The following is a 17,500-nucleotide window of genomic DNA, read 5'->3' on the forward strand; positions in this document are numbered from 1 at the left end:
CAGCTACACGGATCGGATGAAAGTCGAAACAGACTATGACGGAATGAGACGGGAATCCAACTAGCAACCTCCCGCTCAGAAGGCTCCTAGTTCTTTAACTTTTTAGACATTTTACAGGCCTCGGTTGTTCAAAAGGTGGATAGTGCTATCCCCCGCATAAACCACTTTATTCACCATCTTACAAAACACTGGGAACAATCTTGTTACCAGGTCCCTTTGATGCTCAGAGCACGAACTTACCGCGTCAATAGAACCTTCAACCGGATGACTTTATTCTTAGCTACATCCCTGTATACGGGTAGAATAAAGTCATTGTTGACATTTTCAATCAATGACAATGTCTGACCTAGCTTCTTAATTCCTCTCTTTGAGCTGTATTTGCCTACTGTATTGAACAAATTCTCATTGCAAGAATTTATACTCTGCCAAAATACTTGTGAATGTCATGTATTCCTGCCATTTGCTATACATACACCTGTGGGCTGGGGACAATACTTAACTGCATCTATGACAAGAAGTTTTCCCTGCTCTTTTGCAAGTTCAACTACACCCTGCAAAGAAGAAAACATGATCTGAATTACTGAATTGGAACTTTTTCCCAAAAGAAACCAGTTTTCATAATCAAAATGTTTTGTAATTTTCAAATACAACCGTCAACTGCAAAACTTCATTGCAGTCCTGCTAACAGGACTGAGTCATTCAGACTTACGTGTAGGTTAGCTTCAACACCATTTAAAGTCAGGTGCACCATGCAATAAAAAACACAAGGGCTAAATAATTAATTTCCATGTATCCCAGTTCAACGCTTGTACCATATTTTGTGATCGCGCCTTTGCGTTCTCGAGACATTTTGCTTGGAAGAATCTCCCTCCTAAGATTAGAAGAAGTCCAACTCAGACTGTTTTTGAAACCAAGTTGAAGGCCCAATTTTTAAAATTAGCATATGATGTATCTTAATCTTATTCCATATCTATTTGAATTGTTTTATTTTTTGCATACTTTTAGTATAATTTTTACTTTAATTCTAAATTTACATTGTAAAGCGCTTTAGAATATTCTATAATGTTAGTGCTATATACATTGTAAATCTTATTTATTATCTACAGTTGTTGTTATTATTATTATTATTATTATTATTATTTATTATTACCATGGTTCTAATAAGGAGGATGCAAGTGAACACCTTGCGACAATTTAATATTGGGATTCAGTGTCTTTAGTATTTTGGCAATTGGTTGTAGCCTGTTCTAGGCTTCCAGATACCTTACTGTTACAGTAGGAAATTAACGTTCGCGTTAATTCCATTGTAATGTATTTGAAATTAATGCGACTTCAATTAATGCGATTTGAAGGGGGTTCTTCTTCCCAATAAAGGAAATTTATGTGAAAGAGGGGGTACATGGAGAAATAAACACGTCTGCTACACCCCCGAAAAACAGAATTTGTTGAAAACAAGAGAAAAATGCAGTTGAATTACGATAAACGATTTACTAATGTAAAAGACTCATGTGAAATAGTGTGAAAATCTATCTCTGGAGTGTGTGTGTCACGGAAATTCACGCACAGCTTAATTAACAGCGTGGAAATTAACGTTAACAAAAATTACATGACTTAAATTAACGAGAATTTTTCAAATTTATGTTAATTTCATGAAGTGTGAATTTCCTGTTATAGAGGCTATGACAATGTCCCAAAACAACAATGGCAATGATTAACAGAGGGAAAATATTTATGCTGCATGTGCAGAACGCATTTAGCACATATTCTAGAGGTACTGTGCATAAAGACAACGTGAAATCACCAAATGTTAACAACAATGTAAGCATACATGTGCCATTCCGAACCTATCATTCTACATTTTTACTCTGAAACCGCTCGTATAAAAATAGTTTTAGGATGTTCGCCCACAATGTATGACATGAATGAGATGGAATAATCACCAAAGAGTCAGGATTGTGTTAAGTTATATTTTGAGGTAACATTTTTGTCAATGTTGCTGTCTTAGATCTTGAAGTACCTAAAATAATTATAAAGCAATGGAGAATGGTGAAGTCTTAAAACACTGACACAAAAAAGAAAGACAGGGAACACTTAGGCAGGCAGGATCAGTCCTTGTGCAGTTTTATTACGCTCACACTTTCTCCATTCTCAACTTATTGAGGCACTGGAACAGGCTAACAACTTGCAAACACAAACAGACTGGACTTACAGTACCTTGACATTTTCTATGATAGTTGGGTTTCTTCCCATGCCTGGTCCAACTACAATACAATGAAGTCTTGGGAGCCAATCTTTCACTTCTTTAACTGCAGTTTTTCTGTCTCTGAAACAACAACAACGACATCAACAACAAAAACATTAATTAATTTGTATGCTACTAATTGCTGGTTTTCACTCACGTGATCAACAGCCATGTTTTTCAACGAAAACAAAAGGAAGTGTTTGCATAACAATAGATTTAAATTCCCGGAGGATTTGGTCGGGGCACCAACATGGCCGCCTTTTCTTTGTTTAGGGCACCAACATGGCGGTCGTGACGTCATGTGAAAAACGAGAATAGACCATTTTTGAATTCTCACGGCTATACTGGATCTAGCATGAAATGGAGGCTAATGCGGGCAAATTAATTTGTGTCGGTGAAAAGATTTGTGTATTAGTATTTACAAATTATTTGTCCACCCAAGTGTAAGGGAAAGTATGGTTTTTATTGGGGTGGGGGGGGGGGGGGGTGGTCCAAAGCATTTTAGAATCTTTGCAAAAAAAGTCGTGGTCCTCCCCCTTCTTGGAATGAACTAATGCATGACCCTTCAGAAATACCCAAACAAACACATCTATCCACCCCCAACTATCCACAACAAAAATAACCAAAAGTGAAAATAACAAATTGGAAGCACAGCAGTAAAGTAATGGGAAAAAATGTGTGGGCTGTTGCTGAGGAAGTGTGTCTTCGAACTCACGACTCCCCATCGCCACGGGGGTATATTTCAGCATTTTTGGTTGACTGACCAGAAAATCACTTTTACTACAATTATCTAACAACAGTGTTAGATTTTACCACTTACATGTACTTTGTGTCCAACTCAAATCAACCCTGATGACCTCAAGGGACTTGAATAAAATGCTTGTGATTGATCAATGTACATGTATTATATCACATAATCACCTTTCTTTAAGTATACTGACATGTTATCAACAATGTGAATAAACAGAAATGAAAAACAAAGCTTACAACAATGGATGGACAATGAGTTCAGGGCTGTATGATTTGATCACCACAGCTGCATCACTGGTACAGAAAACATGGGACAAATCTGCACCCTGTAAATAAACAGAATATTTCTTGAATACATGCAATCAACTTTTCAAGTACGGTACTTGAACTAGTGTTAACAACAAACCTGAAGACAAAGAGCTTTCACTCTTTAATCTTGTTATCAATAGCAAAGCCAATCTGGCAATGGTGTGGTAAGGAGAAAACCAATAAATGATTGTTAAATTAATGCAGATCGAGTGAAGAATAAATAAAATTTTAATTACAAGGATTTGTTTCCTTGCAAAAATCTTTTTAAGCATTAAGATTCACGACTCATCCTTGTATTGCTGTATGAGGGCAGTGAGACAAGCCCATACTGCATAGGGAAGGGAGATATAATTTGACCTCTATAAACTTTATAAAACATGTCTACATCACGTACATGTTACGCTGCACCTTGATTGCAGTGAGGGCCAGTTCAGTCATTCACTAACACAAGTTCAGATAGTTCACTTAGTTACTCATAACTTCCCTGGCCCTCTAAATGTATGATTGCGGGCAAGGTCTTGAATAGACTAAATAAAATAAATAAATAAATAAGTGGCAGTGCTAATCACCCTTTTCTTGAAGTCTTGGGGACTGAATTGTGAAAGGGTGCAGCTCATGATATGGGGCTGAAAGCATACGAAGGTGCCTCTGGCAGCCACAGTACAGTCCATGTTTGATATCACAGCACAGCACCACAGCCAGACAGTAATTAGCTGTGAGTTGATTTTGGTGAGGGAGGAAAACCAGAGTACCCGGGAAAAAAACCCTCGATTCTTCTTGAGATCTCTTTGCCGTGTATTTAGGCTATTTAAGACCTGGCTGTCGGGCATACAGCCACAGTGACAAATTCATTTATAACCTAAACACACTTACAGACTTAAGTGCCGATATTGCAGCAAAATAAGGAGCTCCTGTATACCTGGAAAGGTAGAAGAAAATAATTATTTCAAAGCAAAGGAAAACGATGGGTCTTGATGTCAGGTTTTTTTTCGAATTTCGTGGTTCATGACTTAGCTGTCCAAGGCCGATTCTTAATTTCGCCAGCATACACAGAGACGAACAGTAGTAACTTACTCTTGGCATCCCCCGATCACTCCTATTCTACCAAGTTGTCCTTTGTGTGCAGTTTCTAGAAGACAAGGGATGGCGCTGCGAACCAATTCTAGGCAGCTACTGTGTTTCTTTTCGGAAGGGTTTCGAACAACTGGTATAGCATCAGCGGACGATCTGGACCGACCATCCGCCTCCTTTTCGCCATCAGCAAAGATGCTGCGTTTAGCCGCCATTTCAGGGAAAAAACTGGTGATCTTAAAACGGATAAAACACCTTTTTACGACATCTAACCCAGGACGCGATGTGCCGCCCATAAAGAACAGAACGAACGACGATAATCTTCAAGGCGGTTTTTCTATGATCACAAGAAGATTGGGCACTACTATGAGCACCCGCTGAAACGTGAGTCTTTTTGGCATTTTGATTTTTGCATTCTGGGACTTCGCACTGTTTCTGTGGAGCGCCACTCTATCTGTTTCGGTTCAAGCTCGCCTCTTTTCGTTCCTTCGCGATGGCTCTTCTTGATCCAACGTCGTATTCAGAGAATGTGCTTGTCGTCGGCGATGGAAATTTTTCGTTTACACTCTGTTTAGCATCTGCTCTGTCTAATACATCGGTGAAAATCATCGCGACCTCACTGGATTCACGCTCTGAGTTAGAGGAAAACGATTTCGCTGTTAAAAACATCGGAAAATTATCAGCTTACGAGAACGTAGAGATCTTGCACGAAGTTGATGCAACTGATCTTTCTAAAACATTTGGTCCAAGGGTTTTTGATCGAGTTATTTTTAACTTTCCGCATCTTGGCGGGAAATCCAACATTGGCAAATCTAGGAAGTTGTTGGACCGCTTTTTTGCAAGCGCAGCGAAACACGTGGAGCCGTTCAAAGGAGATGTATGTGTAAGCCTCTGCCAAGGCCAAGGGGGAACACCTCTGGACAATCCTAGAAGGGAATTAGGGAACACTTGGCAAGTTGTTTACCAAGCCGCAAAATCAGGTGAGTCTTTTTTACGGTCGGTACGCAGCTATTACAACGGCTCTCGGGATTGGCTCAGAAAACAATGGACCAAAACAAACAACCAATCAACGATGGACCCTAACCTTGAACACAGTAGAGCTGCGTCCTAAAGGGATCCAATGAAATGAGAGGATGTAAAGAGCTGCATCCTATCTTGGGTCTTTTTTAATGGTGCTCCCATCCCCCCCCCCCCCCCCCCTTGTTTTGGGCCAAGAGCCCTTAATTAGGCCTTCAAGGCCAAGGCATTTGTATGTATGACAAGCTGAGAAAATGAGTCCTCTCTTCATTTGCGTGAGGTGTAGTGCCGCTGTGCTTGGATCTAAATGGTCAATAATTTTGATTGTAGTTGAAATTCTTGGTCTCACTAACTCTGAGTGCCAACTTGTTATGAACTATCATCAGCTATAATCAACTTGAACAGGCGTTGGTTTGTTTGGCTATTGTTGCAACGGTCAGCATTTTTATGGCAATCGGGGTACCAGGAAGGTTTCCATAGGCCTGCAAAGCGTGCACATTTTGTGCAGATTTCAAAGGGGTTAAAGAAAGTTCAAAGTAAGGGATATCCTAGAGAAGGGATAAGAGAATACAAAAGTCATGTATTTCGGTGGCAGCAGGTCACGCTGAGAGCTCACTGCAGTCTTTCCCCTTACAGGGTGTGTGTGGCAGGGATTTGGAATGATTTTCTTAATAATTATTTAAGGATAATGGAAAGACAAGACTTTTCAAAGATTGCCTTTTTAGTTCTTTTATTTATCATAACTGCTGAAAAACTGGCTTTTAAAACTACATGTAGTCATAATTATTTATTAATTTTTTGTGTGTAGTTTTGACTCATTTATGTTTTGATCATTCCGCTTTGAAATTATAGTTAAATTTTGCATTTGGAGAGGTTTGGACCCCCTGGCCCCTAGCCTATGTGTATGATGTACAGTACATCTGTCGACTTATGTCATTTCAGGCTTGATTTTGCATGCAGTTTACCCATTCACAAGCACAGATTACCATTATTACAGAAGTGCAGGATTCCGTGGACAGCTTGGCAAGGGTTTCCACACCATCAATGGCTTGACCCATCTGTTTGTGCATGGAGTGTCACTTGTCACTGTGCCAGATAAAGAGTATGCTGTTTTGTCATTAGTTGTCTGGTAACACCCTCATCAAAATCACTTTATTTTGTTAGGACAAGAGGAGTACATATACACTTACACTCAATCCCAAAAAGGCCATTTGCAGCATTGGTACTTGGTACATTAATTAAGTACTTTTATTATATGGCTTGTGTTTGTAGCCGATATAATGCATGCTCTAATTGGCTAATTGTGACTGAATTGTAGGGCATTATTTTCCGGTAATGCCCACGAGCCGATTACGGGCTTGCAAAAACAAAGCAAAAGGTAATTAAAAAGCCATATAAAATACTACTTACTAACCGAGCTAGCTCGAGCCGCACTGGGGAATATTGGCCCTTGGTCGTTTTTAGAGGCTATTTCATTTCAACTACAAACTCAGTCTCTCAAACAAATTTTGAACTTTAAATTTGTGACTTCTTTCTTGCACAGGTCTTCCGTTTGTCACAAGACGGCACAACAGAGATATCCAATGCAAAGTCCTATGGTTGTTCCTCATAACCCTGTTTACATCATTACCAACAAGCTGAAACATTTCTTCTCGGATATTGTAGTTGATGGCAGACAGGTTTTCAGTGAATTTAAAGAATTTAACAATGCTATGCCATATGTTGATCAGTGTGGCTTAACTCACATCAGGAGAGATGATGACTCATCATTTTTAGGCAAGGCTTTAGAACACCTTCGAGAAAGTGTTTGTTCCTTTGTTATGAGTGGGACGGAAATTAACTTCTTCTTTCCTCCGTCATCTCAGAATCACCCAATTAGACACAAACTTATAGCAGCACAGACTGTTATGGATGCTGCAAATACTCCAAACGTCATGTCTTGCTTAAAAACTGTGATTGATTTATTCATAAAAGATGTGTGTTGTAATCTTGATGGGTTAAGAATAGAGGCCAACTGCACAAGTACTCTATCAGCATATTCTGGACCTGATTTGACTTCAGAGACAATTGAGTTGAAGTGTGGAAGACAAACAAAATTTAGAAGCCTCACATGTGCTGCAAGATCGAACATAGGATGTGAATGTGGAAAGACATCAGCTCGAGAGAAATGTGTATTTTGTAGGCTTGAGAGAAAGTATCTTGGATATGATTCACCCCCGCAAGTTTGCATGAATGACCTTTGTCAATTGTCAACACGAACTGAGCTGTTTCATGGGCAGAGATTGATTCTCTCTTGTGGTGTACTAGATACCAAAAGTGTTTTTTCCAAAAGTTCGCAACAAAACCTTGTTGGTTGGCTAATGGAATTAAACTTGGACCACTTAGCTATGGCTTTGTTTGGGATTCGTGACATTAGACTTCTCTGGTCAGACGATGAGAGATTTAAGAAACAATTTGCAGACCTACAAGTGAGGCACTATTTATATTACAACATATACAGTGCAGTTTGTTTGTTACTTGGAAACAGCTACAAAAAAATAATTCATTAGAAGCACTGGTTTTCTTGTCCAAACTTTCCCTTGTCACTGTAGAAAAATAATTAGGTATTACCCAGTATTATCATTTCATTCATTCACTGGGATTAAAAGTCACTTTATATCATGTAAACGTGCCACTAGTTGCCAACGTGCAAGCCAGGCGAAGCGGCCCGCTTAATGCAACGGAAAGTATTGCAGGTGGCAGAAAAATTCTGTACAGTAAGGTGTAGATTTCCTGGAGATTTTATTAGGGACCAAATTATGTGTGATGTCAATGTGTGATGTCAGTAGACAAACTTGCATGACATGCGTGACTATTGATGATCTTGTGTTCAGAGGGGAGTGAAAACACATTTTTTTTTTCATTTCCGTGACCATTGTGTTGTGTGCACTTGCTTTGATTTTCAAACCAGCGTGTTCTATATTGAGGGGACGAACTCAAAACTAAACCAGTGTAAGTGTTCTTATCAGCCGCTGTTGTCAATTTTGGCCCGCGAGTAGAGCAGCTTGTTTTTCGTTTTGTAACCATTGAGTTGTGAACGATTAATTTAATTTAATTTTCAAAAGAAATATGTTGTCTGAAAAGTACAAAATTCAACAATCAAGTTGACTTATAATTCATGGCTTTAAAATGAAAATTCTACAAGTGAAACAACTTTCATGTGCGAGAGAGTTTGATTCCCCATTACATGTTTCACACTGAAAAGTCTGAAAACACTTTGGCAAATTTTTACATGGCACCGATTTTATTCAACTTAATTATTATTGTATATTCCTGTTAAAATTACGGCCATTCAAAAATTACAGTAGTACTTTCCGTATTCCATATAAAAATTCTCAAGTTGGGCGAACACTGACGTATGACAGTATGCAAACTTCAGCCGTGAAACAAACGTAAAAAAATTGAATTCCTTTGGACTGAACTACCTAAAGCGATGGGGTTGTTTTGTACACTGTAATACTTGTGGATGCAAAAACGTTTTGTTGTGTATAAAAGATTTTGGATAGAGAAAACCAGTAAAATGCATGTTTCTTATGTGTCTGGGGCTTCCACAAAGAAATCCAAAAGGCCAGTTAAGATCACATGCGATCCTCCAGTTGATGTACTTACAGATTTTTTTAACCCGCACGTGACGCGATTCCCGTAGCGCGCGCGTGGGTGGTAACTTACATTTGAGCGGTACTGTATATTGTATTTTATTGACTGTCTCGTTGGCACTTCGCGATAGCTATTACTCGTACATGTACTGGTAAGTATTATTCCAGTCCTAGCAGTGAGCACGGCATGATATGAACCTGGAATGAAGGGTTAGTAGGGAAATCATGTTAGCCCTTTGCTCTGGCGAAGGTACAAAATAAACTGATGAACGGTAGAAGTGAGCCTAATGGTCTAGTTCCTTCATAATCAAATTAGGCCATGTTTATATGAGGAAAAAAAGTTGGCTCAGCTAGAAGGGTGACTCACCTAGCCGCATCAGCCTTTTTCGATGGAAGGATCACCCTCCTAGCCGGGCTAACTTTTTTCCATGTAACACTTTGGCTCATCTAGCCAGGTCAACTCGGTTAAAGCAAGATAACAAGAGCATGTGTGAGCTCTGTCTTTCCAGTCTCCTCATCATCGGAACTGAGACAGGCAGCTCTTGACTCGGGCAATAGGGTCAGTTCTTTTTTCATATAAACAGTTGGTAAAGTTGACTCTGCTGGGAGGGTGAGCCTCTTACCTGGGACAACTTTTCTCGGTATAAACAGACCTTAGGTTATAATTTTCTTTCTAAACCTCGTCTTTTACTTTATCAGGGACGAGCTCTCCAAAATTATAAGGAGTTTGAGGCTTTCAGCATCTTTCCTCCATCCTACGTTCATGATATAAGTTTCTGGATAACGGAACATATGACAGAACAGCAGTTTTTTCACGACATTTGTGAGACAACTCAAGGGTGTGTATGTGATGTGCAGTTCATTGAAAGGTATCACAATACAGATCAGGATAAAGTGAGTTACAATTACCGTATGGTTTACAGCTCAAGTGACAAGCCTTTGTCTCACTACCAGACAGTGAAAATGCAGAACTTACTAAGAAGAAAGTTGCTAAGCTGCGACTTTCATCTCAAATAAAGGATGAATTTTCACTTGTGAAGATCGAGGAAGGGTTAAGTCTTTTAGCAGGAAGTCGTCTGCCTCAAGATTCAATATTCTAGAACTAGAGATACTAGAGGTTTCAGTATTGTTGTTACAATGTACGTGGAAGCAGCTCCAGTTCGTTTGTGAACAAAATGGTAACATTAAAATGCTGGATGGATAATGATGGTAAGTTTGTTTGTTTGTTTGTTATTTATTTGTTTGAGCCGGTTGAAGTTTTGGCAGCTATTCAGCTGATGAGGACCTGCTATACCCACCCACCCATATACACAAGAGGACAGCCACAACACCGGGAACTTCATCCCCTACTCTTCTCGAATAGTGTGTGGGTTCTTTAACGTCCCACAGGGAACTAATGAAATGGAAGTTATTTGTGAGACGGGACCTCCGGCTTATCGTCCTTATCCGAGAAGACTTGAAAGTCTAACCATTTGCAGATGTAATTACAAAGGCAGCACTTTCTCCTCAGTTATTTAAAGGCCCTGAGTGTTGATCCGGCCAGAGTCGAACTCACGACCTCCCGCATGGCAGCCCGACGCTCAAGCAACTGAGCCACCGGTGTGCAGTGACTTCCTGTGCATTTGGTATTCTTGCCATTATTTCATGGAATAACCAGTGCTTATTTACCCTGGTTTCAGAGGTTTTTCTTGAGCTGCAAAGCAGCAAAGACAAGTCGCAAAGCGGTGAGAAGAGAAAGACCTCTGGTTACTTTGGACTTTGAATCTCACTTTCATGAGGATCTGACCCTCGGGCTCAGATTGGTTGATATTTTTACAAACACGCATAAATGTATGATTGGTTCGTTTGATTGGTAATGCCAATTGGCTGTGATTGGTTTCTTTTGTAATTATCAATTTGATGCGCTTGACAGCTGGCGTCTGCGTGAAAGTTTGATCCAAGTCCAAGGTAACCAGAGGTTTTTCTCTTCTCGCCGCTTTGGGACTCGTCTTTGCTGCTTTGCAGCTCTCTCACACCTCAAGAAAAACCTCTGGGACCAGGGTAATGCGTCTTTTACTAAGGCATTATTGATGGTCTTCGTGTAAGCTTTTATCACAGTATGAAGAGGCATACACAAAAGAGTAATTGGCTATTTGTAATTGTGCTTATTGTGCTTAGTGAAGCAATATGAATGGGAAGTGATCGACGTGTGATTACCCAAGTCCTTTGCTATTCTGATCACAGGTGATTCACATAGGTTAGACATGTCCAGATTTATGCACGTCTTGCAGATAAAACAGATGATCAAGTTTAGGATTCATTGCGATCACACTCTTGACCCAATATTTACTAATGCAGGGAAGGGGTATGACCTAGCCAACCATCATGTCAAGCATCTGGCAGTATGCCTTCATTTAGGTCTACCCCTTCTATTATTATTGTGAACTGAACACCAAAGTCCAAACAGTACTATCCAGAGATTTGCAAGCTTCTAACAAGATCGTCATGAGCTAGCTTGTGGCCTCAAACTTCAATGTTCTGTGATTATTCAGAAGTGAGGAGTGCTGCAAAGGAAGCACCGAAGTGTTGAAAGATAGCTAGCTAACTGTTTAACGAACCGGCCCGATTTGTTTGCAGGGTGCTGCCCTTTTTATGTGTCAACAAAATCGGATCATCGAGGTGTGATTTTGCCTGCAGGATCTAAACTTCGCCCCGTGCGTCATAAAGTTCACATGCGGGACAGACACCTACATAGGAAACAGGATTTGTACATGGCTTTGGTAGGGGAGGACTGGCGAGAGGTACTTGAAACCGAGAATGTAAATGAGGCGGTGAACAAACTGGAGACAACTACATGTATACGGGGTCACTTGGATAGGTGTATGCCAGTAAGGGTGGTCACTATGTCATCACATGACCCTGCCTGGATGACCCCTCTTGTTAAAGCCATGTTGCGGTTGAAATCGAGGGTGTCCGATGAAGCTCGGTTGAAAGAGTTGTATAAGAGGATTTTGGAAGTGATCAGTGAGAACAGAAAGCAGTATAATGTGGGTGTGATTGGCTCGAAGCAATGGTGGAAAGGTGTTGACCTGGTATCGCAGCGAAGGAATGCAACCTGTATTACCTTAGATCGTGAATCACTTGACCAGTTAAATGAGTTCTCCGGCAATCTATGCAGCGACACTAACTACATTTGACCAGTTGATATTCACATTGATCCAGATGTCAAGGCTCCACCATCCCTCTGAGAATCGTTTGGAACACTCTGTCTAATCTGAAGAAAACGGCAACCTTCCCAGATGAAATTCCTTTTTGGCTTTTAAAAGAACACGCGGAACTACTAACTTCGGTTATCTCTTATGTGTGGGGTCTTTCCCTGTCAACTCATTCCTCCAGAATCTTGGAAAAGAGTGAACATCAGTCCATTAGCCAAGGTTGATGTACCTAAGGAGAACGGTGATTTCCGTGGAATCAGTGTAACACCGGTGATCGCTGGAGCTCTTGAAAGGGTTGTATACAACACACATGTCAGACGCGTCATGGAGGATCACCTGAGCAGTAGTCAATTTGCGTACGGAGAGGGTGGGAACTGTACATCTGCGCTCTTAACTATTCAGCACCAGATTTGCAAATGCCTAGATGATAATAACTGTAAAGCTGTGCGACTCTTTACCATGGACTTTTCTGAGGCATTTGACTAGATGAAACACAATCTTTTGTCCACCAAGCTTAAACGATTACATGTATCGCCATATCGTGTTAATTGGTATCACAGTTTTTTATCCGCTAGACATCAACGCATTTTGTCTGGTCACTATCGCTGTAGGTGGAAAGCCGTCAATAAGGGTACCACACAAGGTAGTGTTAGTGGCCCCCACCTCTTTAATATATTTCTTAACGATCTTGAAATTACATGTGATTGCTTCCCTGCGTTATTCAAATATGCTGACGATTCGACAATTGTTGCACCAGTACTAGGCAATACTGACACCTTTGTAGCCTTAGTAAACGAGTTTTAAAATTGGTCGCGAAATAACTGTATGTCATGTAATCCTAGTAAATGCAAAGAGCTCGTAATTAGAAAGAAATCGAACAAGGACACCTACAATCCAGTCAATTGCATCCCACAACACAGTGAATTGTGCTTACTTGGAGTCACAGTTCAGAGTGATTGTAAGTTTAGTTCTCATGTTAGGTCAAACTAGCGAAGGCTAACAAGGGCCTCCATATATTAAGAACTTTGAGAAAGGAACAATATGACCAGAATGAAATAGACCTCCTTTCTAAGACAATTGTATTGTCTAATTTAACTTATGGCCTTTCTGTGTATGGTGCATATTATGAACGTGATCTAAACATAGTACAGAACTTTTTAAACAGATGTTACAAGCGGCATTACATTTCAGTTCTATTGAATGTCAAGGATATCATGCATACGCAGGACAAGAAATTATTTAGTAAAGCTAGGGCTCTAACCTATCATCCGTTAAATGAAATTCTGCCAAAGCCTAAACCCCAGCAATATAATTTACGTCGCATGATTTGCCTCCTCCCAAAGATTAACACCGAACATTTCAAGGACACATTTGTAAATAGACTCATTTTTGAACACAACCTGTTATAATTACATAATTCTCTTTTAGCTACAGTATATTATTGTAAATTCATTACACAGTTCTTGTTTATGTAACATAGGATATGTATTTTTTATCTTATGGTTTATTAAAGACATCATCTCATCTCATCTCATTGTCATCATGGTATTGCGTGTCATTATGCCCTTAAAAAAACGGAAAGTGGATTCAGCCACTGTAACGAGAGTCCATCAGGAAACAGTACACTGAAATGATTGTTTTATTTGCTGGCACCAATGAGTAGTGGCAAGCAGCAACATGGCGGAGGCCATGCATGGCACGCTGAGGAAATGTTTTAAGTGCCATTGCAAGGTACTCTGGGTGAAGTTTAGTGAGGGCAAGGTGAAACATTTTACAGCGGTTATCAGTCACATGTGCCTCTCAACGAGATTTTTTCAAATTTCAAAAGTAAAATAATTTAGGTGGATGGTAATCAAATGTTTCCACATGATGAATTCAACTGCAGTCAAGGAAACAGGACTATTGTCATGGAAACATTGATTGACGTCCACTTAAATTTCACTTTCGAAATGTGAAAAAAATGTTGTTGAGGGGTGTGTGGGACTGATAACCACTGTAAGGACTGCAAACCTGCCGTTTGGTGAAGAGTTTAAAAGCTGAGCAGTCTTCCCTCCATAAAATAATCAAGATCCTATATTTTTCCAGTGATTTTATTTCCTGAATCTACAGTCTACAAGTTAGTCCACCTCTAAGTAGAATGGAAAATGCTGCAGATACAGATCCGTGTGAAGACAGTGAAATGTCGGTGAAGTGTCTTAAGCTGTCATAAACTGACAACAAAGTAGTTTACTTGAGTTTTATACTTTCTTTGTGGATAGAAGTGTTTTTGCATTTGGGAAATTATCTTGTGTTTTCAAAATGGTGGAACCAAAAGGTACAATGTAAGGCACTCTGAAAGTAGGTTACTTTCACAGTCACAATAATATTACTGTAATTTGTAATTAAGTTTGTGCACCTCTAGGAAGACAAAGTTGAAGTCTCTGAAATCGTCCTTCAACAGTTACATGTACTATGTACAATAAAGGAAGTTTACAGTTCAACACTTGCTCTGTTTGGATATGTTACGGCAAGTGATGAGTACATGTTGAAATTGTGTGGCAAGAAGGTGCAGTTGGTTGAGCCTGTGGTGAGTGGTTATACTGGTTTGGTGTAGAGGGAGTATTGGAGGAGACATGATCAGAGGGGGTTGATGGTGTACTAGGAACTTTGTTTTTTCTTTAAGTGTGATGATGTGTGGTATAGGGGGTTCCAGATGAGGTGAGCAAGAAGGAGGATGGGAATGCGGAGTTCGGGTGGCTTAGGAGTGTCAAGACAACACAACGTGGAACGCAATAATTATTGTTCAGATGTTACTGTGGTGGATTGAGAAGCTCAGGCAGGAGTGGATGTTTGTGCCATGTCTCGGTACCTAATGAAATAGGAACATGGTGACTAAAGAGGATAAGAAAATCACCAACTGCTCTCCTATGGCAAAGGAAATCAGAAAGATTGACTGAGTATTGACAAAGATCGTGTCATTGATGGTTGATTGTTTGGGTGTGGTGTCTGGTTGGTTAGAGGGTTTTTTGAAAGATCTTTGGATTCCAGATGTGTTGGAAGGAATGCGGTGTCATTTTGCAATCATTGAGATCACCCTTATCCTCCAGAAGTGCTTAGTCTCAAAGCCCCAGGTTTGGGGCTGAGGCCAAGCAATGATTATGCCTGCAGAGTTTGACTACCGTCTCCTTGCAAGTTGTTCTCTTCACAGAAAGTGAACAATCATTATTATTATGATTATGACAAGGTGGTAAGTAGGTTTTGTTTTGCCACAATTGCAATTATTATACTTGTGATGTTATGTATGTTAGAGATTTGTTGAAGTTAGGAAGGGAACCCTGGAAAGACATGCAAAGTTGAGTACAACCCTCAATCCAATTTGAAAGAAAATTACTTCGATTTTCATAGTTCTGGGGAATCTCATCTTCAAAATTGCCAAGGTGAGAGTTGACGCGAGACCATGGATGCTGTAATCAATTGATGCGTGATATAACCTACCAATCAGCATCTTTGGTTCCCATGGTACTTTCAGACATTCAAACTCCAACAACATGGATGGTAAGCGATGGAATATAAAAAGATATCATTATCTGTTTGAGCTGTGAACTAAACAAAAACTCCAGTTCACTTTCCTGAGGCAGAGTCGATCTTTTCGGCTATGTTGGGAAATTTGATCGATGGAAGCCCAAACGCAATTTGGCACTTCACACCTGAAGGTGAGATTTGCAGAATAATGAAAATCGCAGTAATCCTTATTTGAAGTACCTATGAAGTAAAAATATCTTTTACTTATTTTAAAGACCTCACAACATGATGGAGAATGATGTTTTCTGTTGTGGAATACCTTCTCTCATTCTAGAGATGTTAAAGTTTTTGTGCAAAATTGATGACCTCAAACTGTGCAGTGACTTAATAAATCCCAAAATTGAGAATATCTCCAAAAATATTGGAGTAATGATATTCAAATTGGCACCAGTAATGTACATCAGATAAGGCACAAAGTGACATCCTTTAAGATTTTGGCATGGCAACACTATCGTTTTCAGTCCCTCTCTGCAATGAACCAAACATCTTAGATTTTGAACAGATAAGTACAGGCAGGTGGTCAGAGTTGAAATGCATGTGCTGCCCATGATGCTCTATATCTCTGTATAAGCTTACTGAGAGTGAACATGTCTTATTTTGACAATAAACAATAAAATCAATCCTGCTTTAAATCGTCTCAGGAGCAACAAAATGGTTGCCATGGCATCAGCATAGAGGGTATCGTTTCGTAAATTAGATAAAATGAAACAACACCCATCCTATATTTTCAGAGATATTATCAATTTTGTGGTTTATTACAGTCATGGGTTCAAAAAGTTGATTATCTCTGGAACAAGAGAAGGTATTCCAAAATAGAAAACACCATAATTTCTTCATCATTTTGAAAGGTCTTTAAAACACACAAAAGATATTTTTTTCTTCATAGGCACTTAAAGGTTTCATTCAAGAGAAACAAAATGACAGTGTGATTGTTTTCTAACAAAGTTTGAATGATTGTTCCCTTAACCCTTTGACGTCCAAACCGGCCGAAACCGGCCAGACTTCAGTATTTTACTCTGTCTAACGCCAGAGTATTTTACGCGTCAATGGGGAGCCCCTGGGAGTCAATGGGTTAATCACTCACTGAAAAACTATGTTCCCATTAAAATAATGATCCATGGATAAAAGAGTCAATTTTAAGTCCTTGATTTCATTGTCAAGGGTAATTTATTTAACTCGAGCATCTTTCTTTTTATGACAAGGGTTGAGTTGATTTTGTCCATTTTTGAAAAATACATGGATGAGTACAAAACAGCACTTGCACCAAATTTCAGGAAATTCTACTATCTTTGTTACCAAAAATACTGAGCTTTATTTAAAAAGTGTCTAGTCTTCTAGCGCTGGGGCACTAATTGGGGACACTGTAAATTTAATTCACCTTATAATTATTATTAATGCAAATAAAATCAAACATCGTTTTTTTGACGAGAGGAGAAAACCAGAGTACCTGGAGAAAAACCTCTCAGAGTATAGAAAAGTCCTGCTTCACCCAAGTAAATGTAATTTACGGTACATTTTTACATTAATGAAGAGTACTATGCAAAACAATATTAAGTCAAAACTTTGTTGGAATTTTGTCACCTTTGGCTAAATAGAATCAATTCGGTTATATTGTTAGTAGCAGGTGAAGTGGAACTGGATTAAGCTTGTGGTATTCAAAAGAGGTTGCACAAAATTCGGTAATTGTGAAGAAGAGCTCCCCAAAAAACCTGACGGCCGAC

The 17,500-nt window shown here is 39.5% G+C and overlaps 3 protein-coding genes across 3 annotated transcripts in view; 2 read left to right on the plus strand and 1 right to left on the minus strand.

The window, feature by feature from the left end:
- LOC138000314 (ATP-dependent (S)-NAD(P)H-hydrate dehydratase-like) overlaps positions 1-4,710 on the minus strand; it is a 12,734-nt gene extending 8,024 nt beyond the window's left edge. The window contains exons 1-5 of the mRNA XM_068846630.1: positions 4,376-4,710; positions 4,175-4,220; positions 3,230-3,318; positions 2,215-2,323; positions 501-551 (exon numbers count right to left, since the gene is read on the minus strand). Of these exons, the coding sequence (XP_068702731.1) occupies positions 501-551; positions 2,215-2,323; positions 3,230-3,318; positions 4,175-4,220; positions 4,376-4,668 (588 nt within the window). The 5' untranslated portion in view covers positions 4,669-4,710. The remainder of the gene's footprint in view (positions 1-500; positions 552-2,214; positions 2,324-3,229; positions 3,319-4,174; positions 4,221-4,375) is intronic.
- Positions 4,711-4,800: 90 nt separating this feature from the next.
- Positions 4,801-13,670, plus strand: LOC138000315 (ferredoxin-fold anticodon-binding domain-containing protein 1-like). The gene is made up of 5 exons (XM_068846631.1): positions 4,801-5,352; positions 6,332-6,491; positions 6,933-7,857; positions 9,724-10,233; positions 11,641-13,670. Exons 1-4 carry the CDS (start codon positions 4,866-4,868, stop codon positions 10,039-10,041), a joined length of 1,890 nt encoding a protein of 629 aa, XP_068702732.1. The 5' UTR covers positions 4,801-4,865; the 3' UTR covers positions 10,042-10,233; positions 11,641-13,670.
- Positions 12,363-12,704, plus strand: LOC138001133 (uncharacterized). The gene has a single exon (XM_068847795.1). It carries the CDS (start codon positions 12,363-12,365, stop codon positions 12,702-12,704), a length of 342 nt encoding a protein of 113 aa, XP_068703896.1.
- Positions 13,671-17,500: the final 3,830 nt, after the last annotated feature.

Source organism: Montipora foliosa, chromosome 4 (genome assembly GCF_036669935.1).
Source record: "Montipora foliosa isolate CH-2021 chromosome 4, ASM3666993v2, whole genome shotgun sequence".
Lineage (NCBI taxonomy): Eukaryota > Metazoa > Cnidaria > Anthozoa > Scleractinia > Acroporidae > Montipora > Montipora foliosa.

What these genes read in the sequence shown, in the direction of transcription:
- LOC138001133 (XM_068847795.1), top strand. Translation starts at nt 12,363, where the DNA reads ATGTGTGGGGTCTTTCCCTGTCAACTCATTCCTCCAGAATCTTGGAAA.
- LOC138000315 (XM_068846631.1), top strand. Translation starts at nt 4,866, where the DNA reads ATGGCTCTTCTTGATCCAACGTCGTATTCAGAGAATGTGCTTGTCGTC. An exon ending in TTACCAAGCCGCAAAATCAG is followed by an intron (nt 5,353 to 6,331) that starts GTGAGTCTTTTT and finishes ATGTCATTTCAG; the next exon opens with GCTTGATTTTGCATGCAGTT. An exon ending in AACAATTTGCAGACCTACAA is followed by an intron (nt 7,858 to 9,723) that starts GTGAGGCACTAT and finishes TTACTTTATCAG; the next exon opens with GGACGAGCTCTCCAAAATTA.